Raw genomic sequence first — 21,734 nt, 5'->3', positions numbered from 1 at the left:
CTATTTTCACAGTTTAACAGCTTTGTGTCTAAAACGCTACCCAAAAGTAGTACTGACCCAGTAACTTTCCCGTTGACCACTCATATATTCCGCCATGTTATGACATCATTGGCTAATCCCACCCCGAAGTGTCAAGGCTCAATTGGTGCGGAGTCATGAAAGTGTTTGTAAACAACTCAGTCAGAAGGTAACTTAAAAGCTGCATCTTCAACATTCGTTACTTAACGTTACCCATAGAGGTGGGCAGGTTACGCTGGTGTATGTATGTATACTGGTTTTTGTCAGCGTACATCTCACATGTGAGGTTAGATAACTTGAGAAGCGTTGCATATTAGGTTAGCTAGCTCGCTAACTAGCAAGCATATACTGCTATAAGCTTAGCCTGACTTTAGCCGGCAGTGCTAATATTGCTTCACTTTACCGACTGGAATGGTTAGCTGTAGTAGTTGGCGAGCTAACGGCGATAACCTCATGCTTGCTAGGCGGCTAGTTAGCCAGATGTTATGCCTTTGTCTAGCAAGAAAAAAAAGCTTACTTCCCGTCTCCTGTCTAAGATGACAGCTCTGTTTAAGTAACTATAGCTAAGGGTAGATGTTTGCTAGTACGTTTATGACATGCTAACCATTATTTCGCCCGTGTGTTTGGCTAGTCTAGAATTGGAACAAATGCATGCTTAGAAAAATACAATAGTTGTTGGGACATTTAATGTTATTATACTGACATCCTCCTCAGGAGCAATTTAAAATAGTCTGTGTCTTAAACTGTTGGTGGGGCTTGTTGTTTTAAGCTCTGTTGTAAACAGTTGTGTCAAGTCTCATGTGTCAGGTTACTAAGGGGGCACCATATGTGTTTCCTTCCATAGGCGCAGCAAACTGGAGTCGGACCAATTCCCACACATATCCCTGAGTGTCAACACATCCTCCACAGTGTCCCGAATCTTGGGATACCAAGGGTGTTTGAGCTCACGATTTCTCAGTGTCTTTAAGTCGACAGGATGACACCACTGTAACGCCAGTGAAGAATTCATAGCTGTTCAAGTAGCTATAGCATTCCGGTTACAGAGTCTCAAGTTCCCTTTCATTACCTGTGTGCTGTTCAGTTGTTAAGATGCCTTGGCCATTTTCGGAGTCCATCAAGAAGCGGGCCTGCAGATATCTCCTGCAAAGGTACCTAGGCAATTTTCTGCAGGAGAAGCTGAGCTTGGATCAGCTCAGTTTAGACCTCTATCAAGGCACTGGATCACTTGCACAAGTGCCATTGGATAAATGGGTATGTGTAGTCTTAACTTTATACAACAGATACATTTATCTGACTTAAACTGACTCTGCATGAACAAAGAATTTCTTGTTCCTCAGTCACTCAATGAGCTCCTTGAGACGGCAGATGCCCCCTTTGAAGTAATCGCAGGGTTCATCCAGACGATTTCTCTTACTGTCCCATGGGCAGCACTGCTGCAGGATAACTGCGCCCTAGAGGTCAAAGGTTTGGAGATGGTGCTCAGACCAAGACCAAGAGTAGGTAAGGAGAGATGCTATTTTGTGTCATTACAGCATCAACTATGAAAAATGTTTAGATGGATGGAAAAGGTCTGGAAAAAACATAGTGTCATTTTGGTACATGTGACCAAGTAGACAACACATTTTACTGAAAATTAAATGACCGTGTCATCACTGGCTGTTATTCCAGCATCTGGCACTGAACCCATGTACTGGTCCAGTTTTATGACAAGCAGTATGCAGCTCGCGAAAGAATGTCTGAGCCAGAAACTCACTGATGATATGGGGGAGAGTTTCCAGCCTTTTGAGGGATTAGAGAAGTTTGCTGAAACGATAGAAACAGGTAAGTTATCTCTATACTGTTAGGCAGCATTTAAACATGTTTACGGTTCTAGTATTGTGTTAAGTAATTTCTCTTTTAACTTCCTATTTTGCAGTTCTGAGAAGAGTAAAAGTGACATTTTTGGATACTGTTCTTAGAGTTGAACACATTCCAGAAAATTCTAAAACTGGAATTGCCCTCGAGATGCGAATCAGCAAGTAAGTTTGAACAGTCAATGGGATAACAGCCAATATTCTCAATTACTTTTCAACATCATAATCTATTGAAAAGCCACAATCCTCTATAAATATAGTCTCTTAAAAATACAACAAAAATCTATAATCAATAAGAAGACAGGAGGCTTTGACTGGGGGAAGCAGGCAGAATAGTGTTGAATTCAAACTGAGATGCAACGCTGCAGTTAAATGTATGAAGATGTCCCTAATATGTAGTACATGTGCTGCAATAGGTTTCATACTGCAGGACCTTGTGCAGCTAATTGTGTTCTGTGGTTGTTTCCAGGATTTTTTACTGTGATGAAACGGGCGAGGAGAGTTCAAATGTTAATGTGCATCAGCCAACCACATTTGCACATAAAAACTTGCAGATGGAAGGCATCACTGTATTTTGGGATGAGTTCTCAGAAGTTTCCCGTGCTGGTTGTAAATCTTCACCTACTCCAACGGTTGGTGTATCAGGTCTTTGAAATTTGGCATAAAAGACTTGTTTGTATATATATAAGCTTTTTAGAAATATGTATGTCTTATTTCGCAGGAAACCGAGCCAAAACTTTCCCCCAGCTGGAATCCTAAAATAATATGTGAGCCTCATCCCCAGTTCACAGAGCCTGTATCCTCTACAACACAATTTGAACCTGTGCAGGTTGGGAGCCTTGGTGGTAAAATAGAGTTGTCCCTCACCCTGAAAAACAACTTAGCTTTGCCTGGAGCAAAGGTAAACAAGAAATTCTTTAATAGAAGACTGTGCTCAATAGAGTATGTATCTCTGTCAGGTTTGTCTGGGGGAAAATTGAAGCAGTTGTTCATCACTTATGGCCCATACTAACCAGTTAAGTGGAATGAGGAATCAGTCATCAATCAATGGTTGTGTAAAACAGAGCAGTCAATAAAATAGGTTTTTCAAAAAATTGTGACTCACTGCAACCACAAGAGGTTCTTGAATGTAATGTCAAAAACGTGATCAAAAAATATTAGGCTGATGGAATCATTGGTGTATGAGATCAGTGTGGACGCATACACACAACCAAAGCCTCCAGATTCCTCCAGGTTTACACCTGATGGAGATAAATACAAAACATTGTAAGAAAAAATGTTCCTGATTATTTGCTCAATATTAAGACCCATGGGTAATTGCGACTAACAACGGCATTTGGCATGTTTCGTTTCAGCTGGATGTTGTTGGACGCATTGATACACTTATTATTCTGCTGTCCCCACGGCAAGTTCATCTTCTTCTGGACTTGTTTGGAGCTTTCTCTGGTGGAGGTGAGCACCCCTCTGTTGACAGATGGTAGATAATATCAATATTAAATTAACAATGTCACTGAATGAGTTGTTTAGAAATAGAGTAAATAGATATTTCTTTTTCTGTGTGTGTAGGTTCACAAGAATGGGCTAAGGACAGAAAGAGCCGACCCATACAACAGGAGGATGAGTATCGACTCCATATGGAACTGAACCGCTGTCTGAAGAAGGATACCGCTGTGCCAGGAACAGACCATGACCTCTTTGAGAGCCAGACCACAAGAACTGTGTCTAGTCGAGGTTGGACTGAAACGCCATCCTCTAACCCCTGACCTCTCTGAGAAATCAACTGTCATGTTTGCATCTATCTAATGAAATTTGTTCTTTCTTTGTTCTTTCCTTTTATTTTATTTTTTTAAACACATCTGTGGGTGGTGTAGATGATGTATTCTTCTCCATGGCAGACATGGACATGTCTCACAGTTTGTCATCCCTTCCTCCTCTGGGTGAACCACCCACAGTTGACTTGGATTTGTCACTCAATAGCAACTACTCTGCCTCCCCAGGAGAATCTCCCTCTGGAAATGCAACAGTAAGTCTTCACATCTTTGACTGCAGTCATCAAGACACATTGAAATTTAATGTAAGTGATTGACATGGTCTGGTTTGTTTCTCCATTCAATCCTGGCACTATTGGCAGATTGCAGTACCGTGTCATGTAATCTTTATATTGACAAAATTAGGAGGTATACAAATGACTATTTTCACTATGGGTGATGTACATACATCAGATAATATCAGTCCTTCTGTATTTGTAGGCTCTATGGGATGATTACATGGATGTACCACGACAAAGAGCAAAGCAGACTAATGAAACTCCCATCCAGTCACGGGATTCACAACTTCCTCAAAAGTTACTGAGACAGACTTGTAAGTATCAACAGGGTTTTAGGAGTTTGGCTTCTTGAAAACCTACAAACACTCAGCCCTTATCATTTCACCACATCCCTACCAACATCTGCCATTGTTGTATTTCAGCACATCCATCCAAAACCCACGGTGATGAGTCACGCCCAGAGCTGGTGTTGACGTTGACACTGAGTAGCCTCGTTGTCTCAGTCCTCCACATTGACCCGCTCCCACCACCAGATGCTGCTCCCAGTCCACTTGGCCCTATAACTGCACACTTCTTCAGCACAGTTGGCCCAGGCCATCTTTCCCCAGATGCTTTTCTTCAGTCTCGGACAGTGTTTAACCAGGCCTGCCCCCATGACCATCTCAGGTGCAATATTATTTTCCCTAATTTTGGTTGTGCACAGTTGTACTTCTGGTGAGTTGTTGCACACTATGGGGCAAATTTGTCATCAAATTGTTTAATATGTGATTTGGGCTTATACTTGCAGGTTTGTTGGCCAGGGCCTGAAGATAAACTATGAGCACTGTCAGGGATCCAGTCTGCGGACTTTTAGCACTGATGTCTTCCTTAACCAGATGGAGTTTTTAGAGTGTCTTTTCCCCTCTGAAGCTGTCAGTGGTTGTTCCCAAAGAGGCATTCAGTATACTGAGGTTAGAGTTTCAAGCCTAAGCTAAGCACGTTTTGCACTGCATTTAGCTTTCATTAGTCAACACTGAGCACGCTTTTAATATGCCTGTAAGTACTGAATGGACACCAGGAAATTGCAGGTGCCATGTCAATAAGAATGTTACTGAAAAGTTTCTCTGTCACACCTGTCTGTCACAGCTCCTGACATTTGAAACCACACAGAATGCTGATGCGCCGCTTACCACCTGCCTTCACCTACTTTACAAACAGGCTGAGCGCAGAGGCCCTCAGGTGACAGCATTTACGAGTCCCGCCATGAAACCAAAGCACTAACATTTAACACTCAAACACATTATCTGGGTCATTGTCAGGCCTCTGCTCAGTCAACCCTTCGAATGTTTGTACAGGGTGGCCAAGTTCGCCTAAGCACTATTCCCAGAAAAGCTGAGATCCAGGTGGAGCTCGGCCCTGTGCGCTGTGAGCTGGACATCAGCATCGTAGATCGTCTCAACTCATTGCTACAACCTCAAAAGCTGGCCACCACAGAGTTGATGGCCTCCCACTTGTACACATCCTACAATAAACATGTCAGCTTGGTAAGGGCATTCCAAGACCTGTTAAGTAAAGATAAAAAAGTTTTTTTGTATGTAATTGCAATCAAATCACAAAGTCTACAAAAGCATGGGCTGTTTTTGAATTTGTAAAGAAAAGATTGAAGTATGAATGTCTCAAATATTATAATGTCACAATTGTGACAGAGAATAGGTAGTCTCACATCTGATCATATAAATCCCCACTTTCTTAAACTTAGATTAAACTTAGATGAAACAGTTTCTACAACATATATGTAACATAACTGTCTCTTAACGCTCATTTCACAGCATAAGGCCTTTACAGAGGTTTTCCTTGATGACAGCCATACTCCCACCAACTGTCATGTATCACTGACTGTCAGTGCCCCAGTGCTGGGACTTGCAGTACGGTTCCCCATCCCTGACCTGCGCTCAGATCAGGAGAGAGGCCCTTGGTTCAAGAAGTCCCTGCAGAAGGAAGTTCTCTACCTGGAGCTGGAAGACATGGAAATGAAAACAGAGTTCATGGGAGGCAGCTCTCCTGACCAAACCAAAATGGAGCTCACTTTCAGGGAACTTATTGGTATGTGTCCTAAATGAGGAAAAAACAACATTGTAAAGATTTTTTTTTAAATCAAAGTAATTGCTCTGTTCATTTTTTGCATTTCGCAGGGAAGTTTCAGGAGGAGCCCGATCAACCAGCTGCCCGCTTCCTCAGAGTGTCCCACACTATGGATGGAGGCATGACAACATCTGAGAGTGTTAAATTCGATTGGCCGAGGTATATTTATATAACCTCAAAGTAATCTGTGCATTGAGGGAGCATCTTTCAGTGATATTAAATCTGTCTGAGCAGGGTTGTACTGAAGATGAACCCCACTGCAGTTCATTCAATCCTTGAGCGGGTGACAGCTGAAGACGATGAAGGGGCTGAGGACCATTCCCTCGAAGAGGAAGAGGAGGAAGGTGCAGCTCATTCACTGAAGGATGTGTGTGACTTTGGGAAACCAGAGCCTTCACCTTTTTCGTCACGAAGGGTTATGTATGAGAATGAAGAGGTAGGAAATGGCCACAATCATGAACTCTTAACCACCTTGTGGTTTTATGCCTCAGTGGACCATTCAAGTTGCAAGTTTCTATTCATGTCTGTCAATGTGTGTCACCCATTCAGTATCTGACCAAATGTAAAATTATACCACAACCCTCTCCTCTGTCCCTGAGTAATACTGTGAAATGATAATGGCCAGAAAAGTGTTTTTGTTGAATATCTGATAATGCATTATCAGTGCATAGATATATGCTCAATATTAGGACAACGCTGATGACTGATGTCTGCAAACCTTCAATTACAGCATAAGAAATATCTTAGCACACATAATTACTTCTTACTGATGTCACAGCCCGTATTAAAAGCAGGACAAAGAGGAGAGAGTAATGCGTGACTATTAACCAAATAAGTTAACCAATACCCATATAAAGTATGTAAATCAGTAGCATCAGTAATGTGTGAGTGAGTGTTCAGTGAAGTGTAGTGAACAAAGAAAATAAACTGAAAGAAACCCTAATCCAAACGACAAACCATAGGCCCAGGAAGAGAGAGAGAGAGGGACCATGACTGAAACCAGTAGCTTATATAGTTGAGCATGGAGCATAATCAGCAATATATTCTTGCTTCTCTCAAAGGAAAGGAAAGCTCAAACAGGAAGTCATGTTGAAAAAGTCTTGTTTTTACATTTGCCTAATCAATGAATTGTTGCTGCAGTTTTAATGATGCACTGGTCTGAAGCAAGTGAACTTTTTTTAGTTGGGCATATTTGCATTTAGGAGCAAGGGTATCCTGTGGTTGATAAATTCAAATGTATGGCAGATGCATCATTATGCAAACTTCAACATGATTTACATACCTAAGCAGGTGGAATGAGCCCATTTTTCAAGTTTGTTTGTTTTGGGCAGATGGTCATTCCTGGTGATGTCACGGAGATGACAGAGTTCCAGGAGAAAACCATGAACAACTCTCGCTTCGTCGTTGAGTTGTGTTTCCCCAATGTGCAATTGGTCCTCCCCAGCAAGTTATTTTATGAAAAACTCCACAACAGGTGTGCACTTTATATTAAGAGAAAAGCCTTGTTGACAGTCATTTAAATTTTTTACAAGAATGAATTACCGAAATGAAGCACCAAACTTATAATCAATACCTTTTGAGATACTTAAACCTGTTCCATACTTAAAAATGTATATTAATATTTTAGGATAAACAATGACCTGCTGCTGTGGGAGCCCACTGCTCCATCTCCAGTGGAGACGGTGGAAAGCATGCCATATGGAGTTGGACTCTCTGTTGCCAGTCAGTTGATTAACACATACTCCAAGGACAGCTTCAGCCAGTTCCGTTCTACTGGTCCCGAAGGTGAGATGACAAAGAACATATCCCATTGGCCTGCACTGGATCCGACTTTTCTAATTATAGCAGAAATGTCTAATGTGGTGTCTTGTTTAAACTTACACAAACTTGGTGTTGTGTTTCCAGATGAGACCAGTGGGTCAGAGGAAGAGACCATGCATTATTATTCTCCTGCCTCTGACTTTGGCCTCAGGTCTCGCAAGAAGAAAAAGCCCAAAGCCCAGTGCAAGACCTCCCAGAGCCTGTTTTCTGTCATCACCAGTGTCAATCACGGCCTGGTGACTCTTCAGACTAGCTCTAAGGTAAATTCACAACCTTTTTTGACATGGCTTTCTATTGTCAAAGTCTTAGCCCGATATTCCTAATATAAAATATGTTTTATGAATATTGGGATTAAGTTTCTGTCTTTTTCCAGAAGGAGGATAAAACTGTTCTGAAAAACAAACACGGTGAATTCTGGCTGGAGGTGAAAAATGCTGTGCTGTTCAGTGTGACGCAGTACGAAGGCTATAAAGACCAACACTACATCTGCTTCCATACCAGTAATATTTGCATGTATCATCAAGGTAAAGCAGGTGCACATATTAACAATAATAATTACTCTTATGCTGTTGTGTATATATTATATTTGGTGATAATGTGACAGAAAACTATATTGCGATCTGACTATACTCTTCTTGCTTCTCTTTAACTGATCTCTCACTCTGTTAACTTACTCAGGACTTGTGGATGGAGGACCTTCTGTCTCAGACATCAAGTTACCGTGCAGGACACATCCCCACTGGTTAGAGCCGACCATCTACCAGTCAGAGACGCCTCCTGAGAGATCCTCAACACCTTCAGAGGGTATTGGTCTGGAGGCACGCAGCATGGTGTCTGTCGCTGTCAAAATTTCATCACAGAATGCAGAACGCAATGTCAAGGTAAAGTACTCAGATTACTGGTGGGTTAAAGGACACACTGGCTAGATTCTGTTCTGCTGACCTGTGTTCAGTTGTTAAAACCCCCCTAAAACAGTTGTTAGCAAAATCCCGAAAAGTCCCCAAAGAAAATCTTATCCTGTTAATCACCTTGCACCCTTCAGATATACTGTGTGACATCTTGGAGGGATTCTAACTTCAGGTTAGAAACTAGTGATTTAGAACTTTGAATTAGTTCTCACACACAGCTTCAATACTACCCATAAGGATCATTTTACATACCTGCAAACTTGTTGACTTTTGGCGACAATTGTAACTTTTAGTGTCAGTAGACACATACTGTTTGGATGTTCCATTCCATAGTGGCACATTGGCTCTAATCTCTACCTTTTTCATGCTACTGCAGTTTGCAGGCCTGAATTTGTTTGAGAACCGTTGACTAAGACAGTCATGGCACACTGCTGTTTTCAAATCTCAACCTCAGAAGACCCTTTCGTGACCACAGTTGCCCTGTAGATGGGACTATTTTCTAAGAGGAATGTTTTTTCTTGATCGACTCTCCAACACTGACTTTGCAATGTACGGACATGGAAAATACCCATGTTTTCTAAGTGGGGCCCACGGTGTTCTCACAGCCATGCCACAGTAGTTAAATAATTAGCAGCTGAGTCAAAATTTCTGTACTTGGAAACACCTGACATGATTATCTGTTGATTTTTGAATTATTCCTGAAACAACACCTGTGCAGTAGTGTCAGTTTTAATACAGATTTAATGTAATGCCACATTCATTTATATGTTTCCCATATTTGGCAGGGCTGTTGTTTGCAGTATATCATTTATCTGACTTTTTATTTTCTGCTCACTGATGATGATTGCGTTTTATGCAGGAATTCCTGGTAGCTGTTGGAGTTAGAGGAGCCACACTCCAGCACAGGGTGGTCACACCCAGCCTGGGCTGGTATGACCAGGTGGGCCAGGATGGAGCTAATATTTCACTAACTTTCACAAAAACTCTTATATACTCATATATTTGCATAAATGTTCAGACATCACTCAGAAGACATATAATGCAATAATGTCACCCATTTGTAATCTTATTGCCAATTTATTTGCAACAGATTGTTGATTTTCTGAATGTTTCCGACGAGCCTGTGTTGGGTTACGCCCCTCCTTCGTCTGTCACCACCCTACATTTACACCTGTGGAGCTGCTCTTTAGACTACAGGTAAAGTAGACTGCAGGTCTGCCACTAAATAGTTATCTGTTATCTGTGTGCGTATTGTAACGTGGTATTTGTTTTTCATTTGACAGACCCCTTTACCTGCCACTCAGATCACTGTTGGTTGTGGAGACTTTCAGCATCTCCAGCAGTGTGTCTTTAGACCACTCTTCCTCAGCACTCAGGTCTGAAATGACTGCTGCTTTTGTTGCTGATACAAAATGATGTAATTGTAGCAGAGTTATGGAAAATGTTGTCTTTGCTTACAACAATATGTTGTGCACAGGATCATTTTGGATGAAGCAGCTCTGTTCCTCTCAGACAAGAGTAATGCCGTCTCTGTCAATCTAGTGCGTGGTAAGTTGAATTCAGTGATGATTTTGGAGACACTGTTTGAAATGTTAAAATGATCAATATTTTGACCAACACTTGCATTTGACAGACTATGTTCAAGTGGTAGACATGGGAACATTGGAGCTCAGGATTACGGCAGTCAAACCTGGACTGGATGGAAAGTTGGTAAGACTTGGCTTTCTCTAAATGACATTAATTTTTCAAATGTTTTATATCAAAAATAAAGTTGAAAATGTGTACATAATGTGTCATCTTCTCTTGGGTAATAGTCAGAGCCCAGATTTGAGCTGCGCTGTTCCAGTGACGTTATTCACATCAGAACGTGTTCGGACTCCTGTGCCGCCCTCATGAACCTTATCCAGTATGTAGCCAGCTATGGAGACTTACTGCCTCCTGCGGAACCAGAGACCAAGCACAGCAGCACTACACAAAGAACCAAGGTCAGCAGTGATACCAACATGAGCCAAGATTACGTACTTGCAGTAGGGTCATACATGCTTAGTTTCAGTGTATTTTTGGACAGGCGGAGTTTCCTACTCGACCCACATCTCAGACCCCGCTGCTTGCTGAGACTGAGCAGCAGATGTTGCAGGATCTGATGAGTGAGGCTATGGAGGAGACTGACGGACAGCATGCAACAGGGCTGCAGCAGAATGGTGAAGACTCAGTAAAGATTCAGGTTTTAGCTCCATGAAAGATACAACTTTACTTAACCAGATTCTATTCTTTTTCCACCATCAATAGGTGCCCACGAAGAGCAGAATCAAGACCACGACCCGCCTCGCTCAGACCTGTTTTTGTTCCCAGATGAGAGTGGGAATTTTAATCAAGATTCAAGCCCTACTTACCCCATGCTTCACTCTCCTCTCATCACTCCTGTCCCTAACCTGGCCCAAGAGACAGATGACTTCTGTATCCTGGATACACCAGGTTCCAGAGGGGAGGTCAGGTTACACTCACTCACATAGTTATGGCCACGAAAAAAAAGAAAATCTTGCTCACTGGTAAGCTATGTGTTTTTCAGGATCTTGATCAGGAGCCAGTGGTAAAGCAGCTTACTCTAGACCCTGTGGAAATACAAGATGATCACTTCAGTCAGCCTCTAGATGGGAGTGATTCCAGCCGTGGAGCCATGAACTTTCCAATCCCAGAGGTGCGCTACCTCATCAAGGAGATCTCTGTCATCTGGCACCTCTATGGTGGGAAAGACTTTGGGAGTGCGACTTTCACAGTCTCACCTGCTAGAAGCCGGGGGTGAGCTATTCACAATGCAACTGTGCCCACGCTGTTTTAAATGTACTCAAAGGGATACGGACTCATTTGATTTTTTTTTTTTCTTCTCATCCTTTGCTCCACCTTACAGGTCTACACCACACAGCTCCCCCTCTCAAACTCCAGTCAGACAGGCCAAGGCTTCAGGACGGGCGGGAGGTGGAAGAGGAAGGAACCCCAACGTCCTCATGGAGATACAGCTCAGCAAGGTAAAATTCCTCCTCTCCTGGGACGAATGGTTTTTATGGTACACTCACAGATCACATAAGTATCTTGGATCATTTCTTCACCGTTTACTAGCTTTTCTTTTACCTTCCTTCCTAGGTGAGATTTCAGCATGAGGTGTATCCACAGGCCCAGGTGGCTTCCGGGCCAGCAATGGATCAGCCAGTCTCCCGCCAGGTGTTTGTTGTGCAGGACTTGGAGATTCGTGATAGGCTGGCGACCTCACAGATGAACAAGTTCCTCTACTTGTATTCTAGCAAGGAAATGCCCCGAAAAGCCCATTCTAACATGGTGAGGAAGACAATACACTCACATTCACCAAGTCCAGTCTTGGCCTGGTGTAACTTCTTGTGTACTTTTGTTCTTAGTTGACAGTTAAGGCACTGCACATGTGTCCAGAGTCAGGCCAGGCTCCTCAGGAGTGCTGCCTGCGTGTTTCCTTGATGCCCCTTCGACTCAATATTGATCAGGTAAATGATACTTTCCACTGTATCAGAGTTATGTATCAGCATCTTGACCAACATGTTTTTAAATCACGGCTTCATTTGTTGTTTGTTTGAAGGATGCACTGTTCTTCCTGAAGGACTTCTTTACCAGTCTAGCTACTGAAGTGGAATTCTTCTCCCCGCCTGCTCAAGAAGGTTAATTGCTTTATTCAGAAATGCTTTAAGCTCAGACAGAAACACAATCCTCACTTTCAAATACCAACTCCAGATAATATTTTGTCCCGCAGCTGTCTGTGTTTTCACAAAAAAAGCGACTGCACCAGAGATCTCTTGCAGCTTTTCCAAGCATGCTGGCAGCAGCCAGGACCCAGCCCCAATCATCTCAGTGCCAGCTCAGAGACGTTTGAGCCACAATGGCTTCTCTACATCTGGCAGGGAGGAAGTGATTGACAGTGAAGCCTCTGCTCCTTCGTTCACAGACCAGCCCATCTTCTTCAGGTCAAGTTTGAATAACTAAGTAAAATATTTCTGAAGAAATAAATCAGTTGCTTGTCTGAGTAACACTTTTTTCTCCTAACAGGGAGTTTAGATTTACCTCTGAGGTTCCCATTCGCCTGGATTACCATGGGAAACACGTTTCAATGGAGCAGGTATGTGGTCTAAGAGGATTAAGTATTAATTGCAGAATTATTTTATATCTGTACGTCATGAATGATTTTATGACTCCTCTGTTTCAGGGAACATTTGCAGGAATCATTATTGGGTTGACTCAGCTTAATTGCTCAGAGCTGAAACTGAGGCGCTTGTGTTATAGACAAGGGTATGTTTATCTCTGATATATAAACTATTTGGACAAAAGTATTGGAATATATGACCACTACACCAATAGGGACTTTAGTGACATCACATTCTTTACATACAGCTTTTCAGCTGTAACACCATCCATTCTTCTGGGAAGGCTTTCCACATGATTTTGAAGTGTTTCTTTAGGATTTTGTTGCCCATTCGTGCAGTAGAGCATGTCAGTTCAGGTGCTGATTTTGGACCAAAAGGCCTGGCTGTTGGAGTGGGTGTTGGATGGGGTTGAGATCAGGGCTCTGTGTGGGCCAGTCAAGTTCTTCCACATCAAACTCATCCAACCATGTCTTTATGGACCCTGCTTTGTGCACTGGGGCACAGTCATGTTGGAACAGAAACTGACAAAACTGCTGCCCCAAAGTTGGTATGCTGAAGCATTAAGATTTACTTTCACTGGAAGTAAGGAGCTGAGCCTAACCCCTGAAAAACAACCCCATCCCAATACTTTTGTCTATATAGTGTATCAAATATACATATATCATATGAGATTGTGCTGTGTATAATTTCATATATACGTGATGCACACTTAGCAAGTGTGTAATTCAGTAATCACAGAGAGGAACCAGTGATCTCTCCCAGGAAACTCACACATGGTTATCTCTCAGATTATTAGGTGTGGATAAGCTGTTTTCCTATGCAATAAATGAGTGGCTAAATGACATAAAGAAGAATCAGCTTCCAGGTCTACTAGGTGGTGTGGGACCAATTCACTCTCTGGTACAACTAGGTGAGTACAACACCTGTTCTGATTCAGCTTACTGATTCAGGTATGTCTTGCAGGTGTGTTCTTAAGACAAATGTTTTGTTTAGTCCAGGGATTCAGAGACTTGGTCTGGCTCCCTATCGAGCAGTACAGGAAAGATGGTCGGATAGTTCGCGGGTTCCAGCGTGGCACAGCCTCTTTTGGAACGTCTACTGCTATGGCTGCTCTGGAACTCACGAACAGGATGGTGCGGACCATACAGGTAAACTTACCTTTCCGCTGTTAGTAAAAAGTCTGCACTCACTACTAATGCCTTCATAAGACTTGAGAAAAATCCATTGTTCTGTGTGTGCCATGTTTAGGCTGCAGCTGAGACGGCCTATGACATGGTGTCTCCAGTGCCTGATGAGAGAGACTCAAAAAGGATAAAACGGTTCACCCATTATGGACTGGCTCATCAGCCTGTTGACCTGAGGGAAGGTGTAGCCAAAGCCTATACTGTGGTAAAGGAGGTAAATAAAATACATTTTCTCCTCACTGACATTAATGGAAATAAACTCTGTTTTAAATGAGGATTTTATGATGTTTCCATCCACAGGGGATCACAGACACGGCACTGACCATCTATGACACAGCGACTCGGGAGCACGAGCAGCGTGGGATGACAGGAGCAGTGGGTGGAGTCCTCCGTCAGCTGCCACCAGCAGTGGTCAAGCCACTCATTATGGCCACTGAAGCCACCTCCAATGTCTTGGGTGGGATGAGGAACCAAATTCACCCTGACGCTCGCCAGGAGGAATCTCAGAAATGGAGGCAGGGTGAGGAGTAATTCCTATTGCCACGTGGTACCTGAAACCATGACTGTGCAGATGCCAGTAAATGGAATGGAAGCTTTTCTTCAGAGAATTTTTGAAGAAGAGCATGCAGTCCTGTTGTAAATAAGATACTCTTCATCTCGTGGCAACTTGAGCAACTGTGATTCAGCTTGTGTCAGCTTATCAATTCCCTCACAGTGCCTTCATGGTCATCAGCATTGTCCAGCTGTACAAAGGGATGTCTGTGGAGTGATGAGTTTATGAGCCACATATTTTCTCTATGTGGATTATGTTCTGTTGTGGGATAGATAATGGAAAACATAAATCTAAAATGATAACAGTGAAGAACTATATCTCATTAGGCGCAAACATTTACTTCATTCTCAAACAGCTCTGTTTACAAGTTGTGTGTTGTTACATTCTCCTATCCTCCTTGGTATCAACACTAATATTATAGGTATAATGACCCTTAATTTATATAACATGCACTGTATGTTGGCCTTGTCATTTACTGTAAATATTCCTGAAGTGTAACATTTCATACAGATATAAGAACAAGAACAGAAACTGAATGTGTTGCAGTTGTGTAAAGTTCTTAATCAGCGCTTTTAAGTGAAATGAAGCGTTACTTGCTCAAATGAATGACACATGGGAAGATTACCCAGATTTGTTTGACAATTTTATTTTGTGTTGTGATCAATGTTGTGCATTTTTTCCAAAAGCTGCTGTTCTAAAAAGCTGCTTTTAAAATTTAAAAACAACATCAAATGTTTAATCTGTCAGCCTGCTGCTCAGATTGTTGACGCAAAGAACTACTCAAAATCTTGAAAACAAAGTCTTAATATCTTGTGCAGTTGATCTTTTTTTGTATGTTTGAGTATTGATATTTGCTGTGATATGTTGTGTTGCAGACATTTGATTTGCCCATTTTCTTGTTCATGTGGAGAGGATGATTTTTCTTGTACATATGTGTACAGATGATTGATGAATTTGTATTAAAAGCATGAAAGGGAAATTAAAATGGTTACATCTGCCATGGTCATACCTGGTTGTGTGTGTTTTTACTTCTCTTGACTGAATGTAATGGACTTGTAAGCACTCCAACATGTCTATATAGTTGTATCAGCAGCGTCAGAGCTGATGTGAGAGAGTTTTCTTTTATAAAATCAACTTAATGACGGAAAACTGAATGTTTGTGGTATAATTTTTTTTGTTTGTTTTGTTTTTTTTATCGTAGTCGTTTAACCTTTACCCTCACTGTTTGACGTAAACAATTTTATTCTGAAAGCCGTTAAATCGGAAGTTGTTTTTTTACCATGGAAACAAGAGGACGGTGCAAATTTTGCGCTGTGTTGTGAGGCTTTTGAGTGTCCTCCTTTTGCTCATCTTATTCTTGCCGGGGGGGTTAAGCAATGGAGGACGCAACTGCTGATTTGGACAGTTTTTCTTTTGAGGCTGGGCTGAGTGAGGATGAGAAAAAGTTAATTTACCTGCGCGCACGCTCGGCTGGACTGACATTTTGCGGCTGCGCGCACGCACTGTTCCTGTTAAAACTCGTCCGCTCACTCAGGTAATTTTCCTTTAAGTCTGATTATAGTGTTTATGATGCACAATGAAGTCATTTGTAACCGATGCACATTTGCATCTAGATGTATCATCGGACGTTACAATGCAAAAAGAGACTCGCCAGAAGAAGAAGAAGAAGACGGTGACCTCTGCGTTGGAATACTTGGGATGGGTCATCTGGGGAAACAGTTGGTCCGCACCCTCCTTGAAAAGTCTGGCATCACACCCTCACACATTAAGATCTCCAGTAGAAGGCGAGAAGCTGCAGGTACACTGACAAAATAACAGAAGTCCAAACCAAAACTCACTAAATCAGCCAGTGTGTAATAGTGTGTTGACTTGTGTTGTCCAAATGAGGGGAACTGAACTGAGGTCTCTCTTTTGCAAGTCAGGTGCCAACAATCCTAATCCTAATGTCGCAAAAAGTAACATGTGACTACATGCATACAGCAGAAGATAATAAAGAAAAAGCTAAGATATAATTATTAAAACAAGTTCATGTGTCTATGAAAGGATTATGAATTTATACCTGGTTTGACTTTCATATATAATATGTAATTCTTCAACAAAATTGTATCTCAAAATATCAACCTTTTGATCCAGAGAAGAAGCAGTTGTTTTGACATTGACAAATGAATAAACACGAGTTAAACAAATTCCACCTTGGATTTAACTATGTACTCATGATCCTGTGCTCGTGTTTGCCTTGTTGCTTCCTTGTTTCAGTGGAATTTATCCAGATGGGAGTTGAACATATCTCCGACAAACGTAGCCTGGTAGCGTGTGCAGACATTTTGTTCCTCTGCTGTCTCCCCTCTCACCTCCCTAAAGTCTGTGCTGAGCTCCACTCTCACCTGCCAAAGCGCTGCCTTGTGTACAGCTTCACCTCTGCTGTGCCTGTCACCAGGTAACGCCACGCTCACGCAGCACTGTTGTCTGATGACTGTCAGTCACTGAATTCCTCTGTTATTATTTTTATTTCAGATTAGCACAGCTCCTTGGACATGACTTCATTCTCAAACCACAGTATGACTTTGTGGCTTGCGACACTACAGACGTGTGGCTGTCCTGCGCTCATCTCACCACAGCTTTGATTGATCCTATGCTGATAAAAGCATCGTGTCCGCTTACAATGAGCGGTATGTTTCATTATTGCAGCGTTCAACTTCTTTCTCAGGGCTTGAATTCAAACATGTCTTGTTATAGCAGCTTTAAGGGGAAGCATTTGAAATTTGGTGCGGTGAGGCTTCACTCTCGATTTGACACTTTAATGAAGTCCTGTTCCTGTGTATTTAGGTGGCATCACTCTGGGTCTGAACTGGGTGTGTGCAGTGATGTACAGCCTGCTGAATGTCTGCACCTCTGCTGGTCTGGGATCCAGTGATGCTCTCTCTTTGATCAACAGCCTTCTTAAAGAGAAATGGCCACACGCTGCCGGATTAAACGCTCGGAGTTTCATCAGTGCATCTTGCGCATCTTCCCTTCGTACAGAGGAGTGAGTGCAGCGCTGCGTAGTTCAGGAAAAGAATATCATGTTTAAATCACCCCTGTCAAGAGAACAAAATGTGAATGGATCAAACCATTCCTTTTCATAATTGTAGTGCAGTGTTGGTAGATTTAAGGAAAACAAGAGCCATTTTCTTTAAATGTTTTGATTTTTCTTCTTTCTTCCAAAGGCCTTTTCCCTGGATTTCTCTCACTGATGCCCAGACCAGGGAGACCCCACTGCTGTGCTTTCTGTCAAGCAGCAAATCCATGCAACAGTGCATCTCTGCAGCATACACGTCACTGCTAGAGACACCAGCGAAATGAGACAGTTACCCTCTCATGTAAAACCTGTTGATCCTCTAAAGATGTCCTGCAGAGGCTTAAGTTTTAAGGTTTAGGTTGCGTAATTTGTTTTGAAAATAATGTAGCCTTTTACATTTGAATAAATATCATTCAACAGTGCATTGTTGCTGGTTAATATATAAAGTAAGATAAGAACTTTATTGATCCCGCAGGAAATTTAAGTAGTATCCAATCTATCTCAGTGTCTTCTGCAATGTATTGCATAAAAAATGACAATTTTCATGAAAATATGTCACCTCATATCTTTATGTCACAGTCTTCTGTACAATATTTCCATTGCCCTGCGACATCAAAACACACATCCAAATATTCACGAGGATTAAAAAAAAAGATTCATGACAGGAGAGACAAAAAAAATTGAGACAATATCAATTTATTAAAAACCTTCTCTGCTGTTTGCTCGGCGTTTGGACAGTGTTTAAAAATCTCTACGCTGAACTACAAATGTGCGCAGTATCTGGAGCAGACCTCTGCATTCGCAAATATCCGTTAACACTCGAGAAAACACGGAAGTGTCAAAAGAATCAGATCTGTTTTTCGCCTATCGAGGGATCCGTCACATGATTGCAGGGATATGGAGGCGTTTTTCCCGGTGGCCTGATTTAAACTGAAGCAAAATCACAGTTAGAAGACTATCAGCGGTTACGGCGTGGTAAGACGAGTTTATGTCCAGCGTGCCTGCAGCTTCGGTTGCACTTTCTCTGCTTGTTAAGTAACGTTAGCGAGCGTGAGCTAACCAGTTAGCCATCCAGCTGCAAGCTAACGTCAGCATATGAAGCTGAAGCCAGGTAGAGACCATGACGTATACATGCTTTTTCGCTTTTACGGTGTTAACCATTAATTTAATACAGTGTATAGTGGATAATGTGGTCCATTGATGTCAAACAGTAGTTTGTTTGTTAAGTTTATCTGCGTTAGGAGGCTAGTTTCAGTGTTCTTCGTTTCCTTCCTCCATCCCTCCGGTTGGAAGGGGCGGGGTTACATCTTAACCAGCCACGCAGACTGAAGTGGGTCCTCACAGACATGGAGAGACTAGAGGCTACATCAGAGCTTCAGTCGCGGCTGTCATCCCTGTCCTTCTCGTCGTTCCCGGGAATAACATCCAAACAGTGCGGCAGTCGACCGCTGGACAGGTAGCCTGTTGCTGCAGAAAGTGCTGCTTGTAAAGCTACTGTAAGGACACGTATTGCTTGTTGTACTTTTTGCATTCTAATGTCTTCACTGTTGAAATGTTGTGATGTCTGTTGTGCTGCCGTACTATCTGCTCTTAAAGGCTCCCGAATACAGACCTTTCACAGAGCTTCACCCAGTCCCAAAACCAAGCTGACATGGATGAAAACGAGGAGGATTCAAGACAACATGCTGAGGTAGTTAATATTTAAGTGTATCGGAAGAGCTGTCAGTGGCAATAAACAGGGAAGTGCAATACAGTATTATTTCTAAGCTATAACATCAGTCTTGTGTGTGTGCATTTTGAGTGTAATCAAGAGGCCCCTGCTGAGCTGACCCTTGGGGAAGGGGGCGAGGAGAACAGCAGTGCTGGGAGCTGTCAGCTCTCCGCTGAGATAAAAGGTAATAGACCAGCTGAATATGTCGTCATGACTGCTGCCTTGTTTTATCTATGTTTTGGATTCAGAGGTTTCACAAATCTGTTGCAAATGTGTCAATAGTGTTTTAGAAACTCTAAAAGTATAAATCTGCAAATCGATCGGGCTTAGCTAATCTAGATGTGTGATTGTGAGTTGCTGTTATGCTCTTTGTGAACACACTGTCATTTGTTGCTCCTGAGAGCAGCCCAGATGCCGCCCCTGAAACCCCCAACAACATGGACATCTGCTGCAATGAAGGAGCTGAAGGCGAAGCTCCGGACAGAGGAGGACTGCGTGGTGACGGTGTACCGAGGCGACATCATGACAGTGCATGTGCCCACTGTGCCTGAGGCCAAGAAAGTGTGCTGGGAGTTTGCTACAGACGGCTATGACATTGGCTTTGGCATATATTTTGACTGGACTCCTGTGACGAGCCGGTCTATCACTGTGCACATCAGCGAATCAAGTGATGATGAAGATGAGGAGGAGGAGCTGGAAGGTCAGTTAGTGTTTGCAGATTTGGAATTTAGCCCACGATTTAAATCACTTTCACTGCACATTTCAGTGAAACATGCTAGTCATTTTGAATCTACAAAACACACCATAATAGCTTTTTTTTTTTTTTTTTTTTTTTTAAATGCGTTTTTTCCAGCTGGGATGTCGGGCATTGTGTTGACTTTGTGGTTTATGTGTTCTCTGTTGCAGGACCTGTCAGTAATGGAGATGTCGAAAAGGGCTCCAAAACGCAAAGCAACTCAAACTTGGCTGAAATTTTACCTGTATACCGCCAGGACAGTCACTTGTCTGTCAATGGGGGGAGCCACGATTTTCCAGGTGAAGGCACTTACCTCCTGAAGTTTGATAACTCCTACTCACTGTGGCGAAATAAAACTCTTTACTACCGAGTTTATTACAGTGCCTGAGATGCCAATCTGTTGTTTTTGAATGTATACCTTACAGAAGAATACTACTCTTAAGAATGATAAACTACTATTTTTGATTCCACAATTTGGAAAAAGATGTTATAATGTAAAAAATATAAAATAAAAATATAGGCATATCTATTTTTTAATCACTGTCTGCTTGCGTGGCCACACCTTGAATTTACGTATGTGGTTAGATAGTTGTGAATGCAGCATTTACTCTCTTGCTGAGAGATATTTGAAGCAGCCTTGCCTACGTATACACTGTGTTATTTGGTCAAGTACCTGTCATAAAACATATATTGTCTTCAACCGTAACATTTCAATGGTAGCAGTGATCAGGGAACACCTACAGAGAATATATTTCGCCAGTCCAGGTGCTTTATCAACAGTGCTCTAAAACAATCTTTTTGTTTTGTGTGTATGTGTGCGTGCACCTTCTATGATTATGTTGCTTTGTTGTTGTCACTCGTATTTATCCTGCTGCTTTGTAGCGTAACCTATTTTTTTAAGGTGTTAAACTGAATCATATAATAGAGGAGAATTATAATTATATAATGCAAATTCTGTGCACAGAGCTGTCTACTGTCATCGTGATGTTTTAGCAAAAGATACAAGTTGAATGTACTGAAGCAAGTGGTAACAGTTTTCCAAAGTGTGCTTTTTATGACACAAATAAAAGTCATCCCTTATCGCATAAAGCTCTTATTATGTAATATAGATTCAATATTTACATTTACCTCACCTCCCTCCCCTTGATTTGCTGTTTCGGACATCGGGAGCTGTTGTAATATTTTACACAAATGCATTTTGTGCACAGGTCTATGTAAGTAAAGGTTAGTGTGTTTGTTTTTGAATATCCTCAGTACTTTGGGCTCACATGTTGTTCCATCCTGTTTCTTAAATCAGTCCAGTTCTGCCACACCTCACGTGAGCACATGTTCCCAAAGATATGCCAGATTTCATTTGATGTAGAGCTACTGGTTTAAAGCTTCCCATGTTTGCTGTGTTGTACCTTTACTGTAAGTTTTGATGGCATTTGTCTTTGAAATTTATATTCCGAAATAAAGAGAAGATTACTTAGCTTTCTTTGTTATTGATGTGGGAATTTAATCATTATGAACACTTATTAGTAGATGATAGATGAGAAATTTAAGAGCAGGTAAACATTGT

At 41.9% G+C, this 21,734-nt stretch overlaps 3 protein-coding genes across 8 annotated transcripts; all 3 read left to right on the top strand.

The window, feature by feature from the left end:
• The first annotated feature begins 58 nt into the window (after window positions 1-58).
• On the top strand, window positions 59-15,674 carry LOC124071889 (autophagy-related protein 2 homolog B-like). Of its 3 annotated transcripts, none has more exons than XM_046412924.1 (43): window positions 59-187; window positions 863-1,269; window positions 1,356-1,518; window positions 1,687-1,839; window positions 1,934-2,036; window positions 2,341-2,503; window positions 2,593-2,772; window positions 3,227-3,323; window positions 3,438-3,602; window positions 3,743-3,894; window positions 4,121-4,232; window positions 4,341-4,584; window positions 4,706-4,868; window positions 5,044-5,136; window positions 5,253-5,441; window positions 5,727-6,000; window positions 6,090-6,198; window positions 6,274-6,475; window positions 7,371-7,513; window positions 7,667-7,824; window positions 7,945-8,120; window positions 8,234-8,384; window positions 8,539-8,741; window positions 9,628-9,708; window positions 9,859-9,965; window positions 10,052-10,144; window positions 10,246-10,316; window positions 10,402-10,478; window positions 10,583-10,753; window positions 10,837-10,969; window positions 11,058-11,257; window positions 11,338-11,567; window positions 11,677-11,794; window positions 11,910-12,101; window positions 12,179-12,280; window positions 12,373-12,451; window positions 12,544-12,754; window positions 12,837-12,906; window positions 12,994-13,076; window positions 13,720-13,841; window positions 13,925-14,079; window positions 14,180-14,329; window positions 14,416-15,674. In XM_046412924.1, exons 2-43 carry the CDS (start codon window positions 1,108-1,110, stop codon window positions 14,644-14,646), a joined length of 6,231 nt encoding a protein of 2,076 aa, XP_046268880.1. In that variant the 5' UTR covers window positions 59-187; window positions 863-1,107; the 3' UTR covers window positions 14,647-15,674. The 3 variants fall into 3 exon arrangements, with proteins under 3 accessions (XP_046268880.1, XP_046268882.1, XP_046268883.1); XM_046412926.1 differs by having other exon boundaries at window positions 144-239; XM_046412927.1 differs by having other exon boundaries at window positions 150-262.
• A 254-nt stretch (window positions 15,675-15,928) lies between these two features.
• Window positions 15,929-18,148, top strand: noxred1 (NADP-dependent oxidoreductase domain containing 1). Its single transcript, XM_046412937.1, has 6 exons — window positions 15,929-16,202; window positions 16,282-16,466; window positions 16,925-17,105; window positions 17,183-17,337; window positions 17,495-17,693; window positions 17,875-18,148. The coding sequence occupies exons 1-6, from the start codon at window positions 16,045-16,047 to the stop codon at window positions 18,008-18,010; spliced, it is 1,014 nt and encodes a 337-aa protein (XP_046268893.1). The 5' UTR covers window positions 15,929-16,044; the 3' UTR covers window positions 18,011-18,148.
• A 382-nt stretch (window positions 18,149-18,530) lies between these two features.
• On the top strand, window positions 18,531-21,645 carry tmed8 (transmembrane p24 trafficking protein 8). Of its 4 annotated transcripts, none has more exons than XM_046413726.1 (6): window positions 18,531-18,701; window positions 19,043-19,182; window positions 19,323-19,416; window positions 19,528-19,621; window positions 19,844-20,137; window positions 20,344-21,645. In XM_046413726.1, the coding sequence occupies exons 2-6, from the start codon at window positions 19,073-19,075 to the stop codon at window positions 20,559-20,561; spliced, it is 810 nt and encodes a 269-aa protein (XP_046269682.1). In that variant the 5' UTR covers window positions 18,531-18,701; window positions 19,043-19,072; the 3' UTR covers window positions 20,562-21,645. The 4 variants fall into 4 exon arrangements, with proteins under 4 accessions (XP_046269682.1, XP_046269683.1, XP_046269680.1 ...); XM_046413727.1 differs by having other exon boundaries at window positions 18,531-18,837; XM_046413724.1 differs by having other exon boundaries at window positions 18,531-18,837; window positions 19,020-19,182.
• The last annotated feature ends 89 nt before the right edge of the window (window positions 21,646-21,734 follow it).

Source organism: Scatophagus argus, chromosome 15, assembly GCF_020382885.2.
Source record: "Scatophagus argus isolate fScaArg1 chromosome 15, fScaArg1.pri, whole genome shotgun sequence".
Classification (NCBI taxonomy): Eukaryota; Metazoa; Chordata; class Actinopteri; family Scatophagidae; genus Scatophagus; species Scatophagus argus.
The sequence above is the reverse complement of the archived record's forward strand: the minus strand, read 5'-3'. Positions and strand labels throughout refer to the sequence as shown.